Source organism: Puma concolor, chromosome B4 (genome assembly GCF_028749965.1).
Source record: "Puma concolor isolate L17-30 chromosome B4, mPumCon1.1.hap2, whole genome shotgun sequence".
In the NCBI taxonomy this organism is placed as follows: domain Eukaryota; kingdom Metazoa; phylum Chordata; class Mammalia; order Carnivora; family Felidae; genus Puma; species Puma concolor.
Window position 1 is genome coordinate 132,080,106 of NC_141673.1, and position 9,592 is coordinate 132,089,697.

Below are 9,592 nucleotides of genomic sequence, written 5' to 3' on the forward strand. Positions count from 1 at the left end.
TCTTTCTCTCTCTCTCTCAAAAATAAACATTAAAAAAAGATTTTTTTTTTTTAATAATCTTATGCCATTTTAAAAACACATGGAGGGGTGCCTGGGTGGGTCAGTCGGTTGGGCATCCGACTTTGGCTCAGGTCATGATCTCACTGCTAGTGAGTCCGGGCCCCACGTCAGGCTCTGTGCTGACAGCTCAGAGCTTGGAGCCTGCTTCACATTCTGTCTTCATCTCTATGCCCCTCCCCTGCTTGAGCTCTGTCTGTCTGTCTCTCAAATATAAAAAATTTAAAAAATTTAAAAAAACCTTAAAAACACATGGAAAATTACACAATTGTGTTCACTGAAATAAAGAATATAAAATTATATATTATATAAAATATATATTATATACAAACATGTATTATGTATAATATGTATTACATATTAAATGAATATAGTATAAATTATATAAAATAGGACGTTACATATTATATAAAATGTAGTATGCTCATAAGATAGGCTAAAAAATGTATTTAAAAAGACTAGAGAAGATATTCCAATATTTGAACAGGATTTGCTTTTAGGTAGTAGAATTATAAGTGATTTTTTTCTGCTTCTTTATATTTTCTCTATAAAGTTTTCAAGTTTACTATACTAAGTACTCCTTTGGTAATTAATAATAAGGTGGGGCATCTTTTACACATGATGGCATCTCTAGGCATTCATATTGTTCCCACTCCGTACCATTTCAGAATCAAACAAAACTGAGTCATACATAACTCCCATAGTCTATGCTAAGGAAAGATGCCTAATCGACAGATCTCAGTGTCTACCAGCCATAGTTCACTACTGGCCTACTCACAATAGAAAGAATATTCAGTAAGTCTAGTCCATTAACTCCATTCTATTTATTTGTAACTATAATACTGTATTCCTCAATGCAGGGAAACATCCCACGTAAAAGAGCTAAAACGTCCACATATTAATAGACACAATTGTGGTACTCTATTAAACACACACATTCATTCAACTAATTGTTACTATCTGAACTCAGGGAGAAATTACTGATAGAAACCAACCTGGATTACTCTGGCCTGAACAGAGATCACGCAGGACCTCAACAGTTGAACAAATGAAACCACTGGGATGTCTGGATCCGAGGCCATAAACCCTACTGACAATATGAACCCCAGGACATGACTGTGCTGTTTTCCCTAGCGTAACTTGCTCCGTTGGTCACTATCGTGGATCAATAAGTGATGTGATACTGTAACCAGTGCATCTAGATTGTAATCACCTGGAGGTTGTTTTGTTCTCCAGGGTCACTCCAACCAAAACTGTTAACCCATTTAAAGTTTAATTATCCCTTTAGGTTAAGTTAAATTATGTTCTTTTTGGGTTAATTAAAGCTTCATGGGGTGTTCTCGTTTTACTTTTTTACCCCCTACTCTTCCTGGGAAAGTCAAAAAGATTAGGATAGCAAGTGCTGTCTGAGCTGAGATGTCAGCACTCCCCTTGACAAGGACGGAAGGGGCCCTCAGGCCTGACCACACACATTCGGTTAAGGCACCGCCAACTACTGTGACACACCAACCATCATTTTTCAAGAAACAGACTCTTAACTATGGAAACGAACACCTGGTCACCAGAGGGGAGGTGGGCGGGGGTATGGGTGAAGAAGGTGATGGGGATGAAGGAGCGCACCTGTCATGAGGAGGACCCGGTGGTGTTTCCAAGTGTGGAATCACCGTATTGTACACCTGCAACTAGTATTACACTGTATGTTAACTGGAATTTGAATAAAAACTTTAAAAAAAAATTCATAGGTTAAAAAAATAAAAAAATAAAAAAAATAGCATGGACTCCAAGGAAAAAAATGAAAAGATTAGGACAGCAAAGAATATACTGAGAGGGATACACAACCAAGCCCGCACACAAAACAAACACTGAGCTTTAAAAAGACACATCCGGGGGCACCTAGCTGGCTCAGTCAATAGAGCATGTAACACGTGAGCTCAGGGTTGTGAGTCTGAGCCCCAGGCTGGATGCAGAGATTACTTAAAAATATCTTTGAAACAAAAAGACAGGTTTGAAGAAAGCTACTTAGCAATGAAACAGAGTAACACATGAATCTCAAAAGCATTATGTTGAGTTGAAGAAGCCAGACACAAAAAAATACATACTGTATAATTTCACTTACAGGAAGGCCTAGAACTGACAGAACTAAGCCATGGAGACAGAAATCAGACCAGTGTTTGCCTGGGGTGGAGTTGGAGGAGGTGGGCAGGATTGACCAACAGGGGAGAGCAGGGACTTTCCTAGGGACTGGAAATGTTTGATTTTCTTTCTTTCTTTCTTTCTTTCTTTGTTTCTTTCTTTCTTCTTTTTTCTTTAATGTTTATTTTTGAGAGACAGAAAGAGAATGAGAACAAGAACGAGCGGGGGAGGGGCAGAGAGAGAGGGAGACAGAGAATCTGAAGCAGGCTCCAGGCTCTGAGCTGTCAGCTTAGAGCCCAATACGGGGCTCAACCCACAAACTGCACGAGATCATGACCTAAGCTGAAGTCAGACGCTTAACCGACTGAGCCTCCCAGATGCCCCGGAAATGTTTGATACTTTCAATGGCAAGGTGATGAAACAAGTGTGCATTATTTATCAAAACTCATCAAACGTTACACTCAAGATCTGTGCATTTTATTGTAAATGTACCTCATTTAAATTTCACCTGTATTTTCAAGTTTTTACCTATAAAAATAATCCCACCTAAAATTACTGCCCTTTTCAAATCAAAGGTTTTTCTCAGCCAGAGTAAATGACACCTTCGTCCATCCAGATGTTCAGCCAGAAATGAGAGGGTAATTCTTGCCAGCTCCTTCTCTGTCACCAAGTTCTGACGGTGCAGCTCCAACACCTCACATCCACTCACATCTCCCCTCCAGTGTCACCATCGTAGTTCACGCCACTGTCAGTTCTAACTCGGTCCAATGCAGCATCCTCCTAACCAGTCTTTAATTCCCACACGGTAACCAGTCCCAGTTCAAACCCTACAATCTGCTCAAGTCACTGTCTTGTTCTGAGCTCTTCAATGCATTCCTACTGACCTCAGAATAAATACTACAATCTTTAACAGGACTCCCACACACCCCCTAACTACCTCCCCGGTGGCACCAACCAACTCTTGCATCGTTCGGCCCTCCGTGCTCCAGCTGCATGACTCCCTGTAGTTCCCCGCAGATCAAGACCTTCCATGCCTCAGAGCACTCCTTAATGCTGTTCCCTCAGCCTGGAAGATCTTTCCCTCCACCAATCAACTGACTACCTTCCACCCAAACTTCCCGAGAGGCTCCTAAGTTACTTCTTCAGGGTATTCTCTGTCCTTCCCTGCCATCTTCAGCCACCCCACCCCCAGTGATTTAAAGTCTCATCAGAATTCTCAGTTACATATTTACTGGTGTGCTTACTTAATGTTCCAGGTGAGATCAATGATGATGGTGAGAGCAGGTGGTGTTTCTTCAGAGCATACAGTAGACCAGGCACTGGGCGAAACATTTTACACATTATCTCTTTTCATCTGTGCAACAACCCACAGTAAGTTCTAGGGTGTCAGTCACCCCATTTACGGACAGGGAAACCCAAGCACAGAGCACTAGAAATTACAAAGACATGATCTGCCAGCAGGCAACGGGACTGGAGGACCGGCACTAGGCTGTATCCACTCCCACACACTTGAAGCTGAACTGCCAACTCCAAAAGGGCAGGATCCCTCTCTGATAGGTGCACTACTGTGCGGCAAGGTGCCACAGAGCCGTGCGACGGTATTTAGCAGGGCCCACCCACGCCACAAGCTCGCACAAACACCTGGCCAATGAAAAACAACACGGAGCTCTTCAATACGCTTGCAATACGGAAATGTACCCAGTACTTTCTAATGTTAGAAATTATTTTCTTTGTAGTCCCATTTATTTATTTTTGAGAGAGTGAGAAAGAGAGCACAGGGAGGGGCAAAGAGAATCCCAAGCAGCCTCCACGCTGTCAGTGCAGAGCCTGAGGCAGAACTCGATCTCATGGACCATGAGACCATCATCTGAGCCGAGATCAAGTGTCGGGCGCTTAACCGGCTGAGCCCCCCAGGCGCCTCTACAGTTCCATTTATAGAAATAAACTCATTATTGTTCTAGACTTGAGAATAATAAAATTATGGTTTTAAGTGCCCCAAAGTTGAGTCTTGCTTAACTATTCTACTGTTTCCTTATCCTGCAATTAGAATTCATGAGACTCTCATTAACAATCTTCAGGTTATTATGAGGCTAAGAATAACCAAAAACAGAAATGTAATCCAGAAAACTACACAGAAAATTCACAAGAGAAAGGGAAGCGGAGTATGAAATTAGTGTTACTGAAAACACACACAATTCTATTCCCAAGTTCCTTCATCCAACAAATGTCTACCAAGCACCTCTTACGTATCAGGTACTGCCCCAAGCGCCAGGAACAGACCTGTCCAAGTCCCCGTTCTCGTGAAGCCTGCATTCTAATAACAGAACAGTTATGGGAATTATGCCAGATGGAAGTATTATGCAGAAAAATAAAATGAGGCAAAGAGTAAAAGTGAGGCACCAAAATGTGCCCACTCATACCATGAAGCAGCATTCAGCCTTAAATGGAAAGAAATTCTGACACATGCTAGAATACGGGTGAAGCTTGTGGACGTTATGGCTGAGTGAAATAAAGCGAGTCACAAAAGGACAAATCCCCTACGAGTCTGTTCATGTGGGGTATTTAGAGTACTCAAAATCACAGGCACAGAAGGTAGAACAGTGGTGAGCAGGGGCTGGTGGGAAGAGAAATTAGTAGTTCGTGTCTAATGGGGGCTGAGTTTCAGTTTTACAAGACGGAAAGAGTTCTGGAGGTGGATGGTGGTGACGGTTGCACATTATAAATGCACTTAGTACCCCTGAGCTGTGCACTGAAGAATAATTATGATAGCAAACTTTATGTTATGGGCATTTTATCACAACAAAAAAAATTTTTTTAAACAATTCCAAGGGAGGGACGCCTGGGTGGCTCAGTCGGTTGAGCATCTGACTCTTGATCTCAGCTCAGGTTTTGATCGCAGGGTCATGAGTTCAAGCCCTGTGTTGGGCTCCATGCTGGGCATGAAGAATACTTAAAAAAAAAAAAGGATAATAATGATAATAATAGTAATTCCAAGGGAAAACTATTTCCAACCTGGAATTCTACAAAAAAGGAGTTCTGTACACCAAGGGTTCCTGTTAAGCTAGTTCAGAAAGGAAGTGAGGGATGAGCATTTATTTAGGTAACATGACCTGTGAGCAGAAACCTGAATGAAAAACTAGGAATTCATTACATTCTATGATTTTTAAACTTTTTCAAGTTTGCACTAAAAAGACAGAAGCATGGTAATGTCGTCCCTTTATAACTAGAGGAATTACAGCAACAGAGAAGGTGGAGGGGGGTTAACCATGGGGAAGAAAAGTTTAAGGAATTACACGATACCCTAGTAAAGCTTTCTATTTGTAATGGACAATTAATTTTTTATCTTAAAAGTTGAAAGATCTCAAAAAAAAAAGAAAAAGAAAAAGAAAAAAGGCTGAAGAACTTCAGAGGGTCCTAATGGGCCCTCTTCCTGCCCCCGCCCCCCTCCATTTTCTCAAGCAAGAGATGGAAGGAACTGCCCAGTTTCACAACCAGCAACTATCAGAGGAAGGAGTACTCAATTCTAAGTCTTATGAATTGAACACTGACAAGAAATACAGGACAAAGATCAGGATGTAATTTTAACTAGGGGGAAAAAAAGGAGAGAATTGTGCCAAAGCTAATGTATTTATTTTACCTGGTAATTATCGAGATCTAATCACTGCAACATTTCTTTGTGATAAAGTTTAAAGAATTTTTCCTGGTACACTTTACCTTCCTGAAACCACCAGAGTTCCATCATCGAGTAAATAATCCTTCACATTCTGAGGAAGTGGAAGAATGACACTAAAAAAAACAAAAAACAAAAAACAAAAAAAACAATAATAATAAATAAATTTACCAAAAAGGCATCATTTTAAAAGACCAATCATAAGCAGAGAGAAAAATTCCAAACTCAATTTTTTAATTACTTGTTACCTTTATTTTAAAATAAAATGGGAAATGTTAATGATGTACATTTGATAGGAGACTGAAAATTAACAATATCAATAAAGATTGTGGGAAACTAAATTCGGCTCATATATTAACAACCGTGGTGAAGAAACAAAAAACCACCAAATCCAAAGAACCACACTGAAATTACAGCATGAAAGGCACAAGCTCAAGAGAATTCTGAGTACATGGGCCTTCCAGAAATCAGACACCAGCAGATATCTGCAGCAACACAGGAAATGCAGTAAGCAAATCAGAAATTTACAGCATCTGACCACCTTCTATGACAGAAGACAGAGGTAGCCTTAGGATCTGGAAACCCTTCCTTGGTTGGCAGTGAGCACCTAAGGCTAAGAATCCACCACGTGTCTGGATGTGTTTTGGTGGAATCCCATTCAGCAGACTGGACTGCCAGAGCTAGAAAGCTGCTTTAGTTTAATTTGTTTCAGACAATGAAGGGAGGGCAAAGCCACAACCTGAAGTCACTTCAGAATCTCATGGGATAATCTGCTTTTTACTCTGTAATAATAAATCATCAAGAAATTCTGCAACAGGTACCTAAACGTAATGCTATTATTTTGACCTTGAGGCATATAGTCTTTAACAACTGAAAAGAAATGATGGCTTGCTTTCAGAGTCAAGAGGACATCGACTCATGCATCATTTATTAAGTTTTCTGGCAAATCAGAAATGGTTTGTGTGCACAGAGATTATTCATGGGCTAATTCAGTTCTTAAAACTAATATCTGATTTATAGAATTTTACAATTTTACATTGAAAAGCTTAATTCTTCAGGCTTTTAAGGTCAACCACTAGATCTTACTACTCTATTTGTAAATCTGCTAAACTTTAACCCATTTCAAGTGAAACTATGAAACTCAAAAGCTGGAAAAAAAAAAAAAATCACCATATAACATGTTAAGTGCTACTCCAGGCGAGAATGTGCTTTACACAAACTAATGAGGCTGTCCAGAAAGAGCTTAGATCGGTCACTGAAATCCAAGTCAGGTGAGAGTCCAATGAGGTCTGTCCAACAGATGTAAAAGAATTAAATGACAAAGTACCTACTCCATTCTATATCCCATTCAGTACCTTATACATTCAGTGTCCTCTTCTAGATTCTAGAATTCTAGATCTTATCTGATTCTAGACCAAGGGGACATAATTGTATACACACAGACAAGTTATTCTAATACAATTTTAAAGGTAAAAGGGGGCTTAAAAGATTATTTAATATAGCTTTTATGTTTGAGGAAAATAACCGATTTTAAAAAGTAAAGCAGATGGCCCAAAGTTATCTAGCTAATGATTCTTAAGCCTGAGTCAAAGTTCTAGAACTCATCAAAAAATAAACTTGTATTCTTACCCACCTAGTCATCTCTGAACCATGTAATAAACACTGAATAATAATGCTGAGTCAATAACAACAATATGGTCTCTCAGCATTAAAGCTGACAAGGACAATGACAAAGCTAACACAACGCCACCAGACTGGCCCAGATTGTGGAGGGATATCCTGCTGTATGTTAGGTTCCCGTGATATTACCACAGAACTAAACAGACTGAAGAAACAGTTTAAAGACAGAGTAAAGAACAGTTTCAGGCAACACGGCTTAGTTGTGGACTTTTAAAAACCCCACCTCCTGGTTATTTTTCACTCTTTGCTTCCTAGGAGTGGTACACGCTCTAAGTGAACTAAAGTTATTTTGCGTCAATGGAGCTTTGACTAAATCCAAAATGTAACAACAAGCAGCATTTCCGTGTGTTTACTACATGCCAGAAACAGTGGCAAGCATTTTAAATGTTTTATCTCATTTAATTCCCATGCCAATCCTATTATTTTCTCAAATTTCCAGATGGGGCTTAGAGAGATTAAGCAATTTGCTCAAGATGCTGGCGGAACCAAAATCCAAAGCCAGGCAGACGGCCCCGATTCGAGAATCCAATTCTTAAGCATCAGACTTTTCCTGCCGAAGGCAAAGGAAAAACCACGCCACAGATGACAAAAAGGCACCTGCACACATTGCAGGTCAGCTTTAAGTGCACTCAGTAGGAAAATGTCTGACAGGTTCACAAATACCTCTCTCTCACCAACACAAATAACTCTAGCCTCATCTCAGACCTAAAGTTTATTCCGATTATACAATGTAACAAAGGATTGGAATATCATAAGGGAAGATAACTTCTTAGGAGGCAATGTCCACTGCAGCTCTTGAAGCTCTTCCTTTTGTTTTGGTGTCACTTCAACCACCTTCAAATGCAAGGATTATCTTCCTTGGAGCTGCTCTAACCTCCAACTAGAAACAGATCCTATGTATGAATATACCAGGATGGAAGAGAACGGTCTTGTGAATAATCTCCTTACGCTCTTCCAAACCCTCAGGATTTCAAAATCGTTGGCCTCTCTGTATTCACACTCTGCACCAAGGGGACCAAATGAACAGAAGACAGTTGGTATCTAAATTAAGTGATAATATAGGCCTAAATAGGAGCGGGCAAAATACAGAAACTCCTGGCCATGAATATGCAGTTCTTTGATCTATCCCTCTTAGTGAGCGACAGCCTGCTCTTGCATTATTCTCCAGATGTTATGATTGCTTTTGAACACTGGGGGTATTCTCCTAGCTGCCTTGCCTATATTACCTTGAATGACCCAGTGAAGGATGCAAGTTACTCTTCTGCTTGCCCTGCAAACCAGGGATGGATCCGCTGTTGTAGGCCAGAGAACTAGACAACGAATCCCATTCCACTCCTTTTCCAGGGATGGCTTCCTGTCAACGTACATCTCGATCCCTAACAACATATAACTATACTAATGCTTTCCTGTTATGCTATCTTATCGGAGCTTCGCAGGAGAATTTCAAGCAGGGTCTGTATCACTGTTCTCATCTTACAGCGACTGAAAGCAATTAAGACCCCAGCGGGTTAGTCTGGCAAAATCCAGACTACCCAGTTCTCCTGATCACTTCTCCTCTCTGGCAGTTCTACAAGCAGTGATGGTGAACTCCCAAGCCTGAACCGGCTTAATCCACTAGTCACCCCGCCATCTGACCTGCGATGAACCATGACCTGCCCTTCTACCCGCCCTAGCACACGCCCTGAACGCGACACGACGCACAGCAAACTCGCATCGACTTCATTAATCTCCCCACCTGAAATAGTACTAGGAAGTCGAAATCTGGGCACTGGCGCTCCCATCCAGTCGCTAAAAGGCCTGTGTTGTTGTTGTTGTTGTTCGCTGATGGAGCTAGGACTCGCCCCAAATGTCGCAGTTCCCTTTTGCCTATCGCCCCGGCGTAACCCCTCCTGTCTTACCTCTTGATGGTAAGGCTTCGGAACAGTGGATACCACGCGGAGAACTGACAGCGCAGCACATGCTCCTTCTTCATCCTCCAGCCGCCGCCGCCTCTCCCTCTCTTTCCAGCACCCTCCCGGAACCCAGGTCTCCCGTCCCGGAAGTACCCGCCGA

General features: G+C 41.3%; 1 protein-coding gene and 1 non-coding gene across 7 annotated transcripts in view; one reads left to right on the plus strand and one right to left on the minus strand.

Moving 5' to 3' along the window:
• Positions 1–9,571, minus strand: part of CDC123 (cell division cycle 123) — a 62,622-nt gene extending 53,051 nt beyond the window's left edge. For 4 of the 6 annotated variants that reach the window (XM_086714942.1, XM_025930790.2, XM_025930789.2 and 1 more), the window contains exons 1-2: positions 9,439–9,571; positions 5,905–5,976 (exon numbers count right to left, since the gene is read on the minus strand). In XM_086714942.1, the coding sequence (XP_086571068.1) occupies positions 5,905–5,976; positions 9,439–9,512 (146 nt within the window). In that variant the 5' untranslated portion in view covers positions 9,513–9,571. The remainder of the gene's footprint in view (positions 1–5,904; positions 5,977–9,438) is intronic. The other 2 variants (XM_086714944.1, XM_086714941.1) reach the window with 1 other exon arrangement.
• On the plus strand, positions 1,457–1,578 carry LOC112868043 (U6atac minor spliceosomal RNA). The gene has a single exon (XR_003224238.2). It is a non-coding gene; the product is annotated as a U6atac minor spliceosomal RNA (small nuclear RNA).
• Positions 9,572–9,592: the final 21 nt, after the last annotated feature.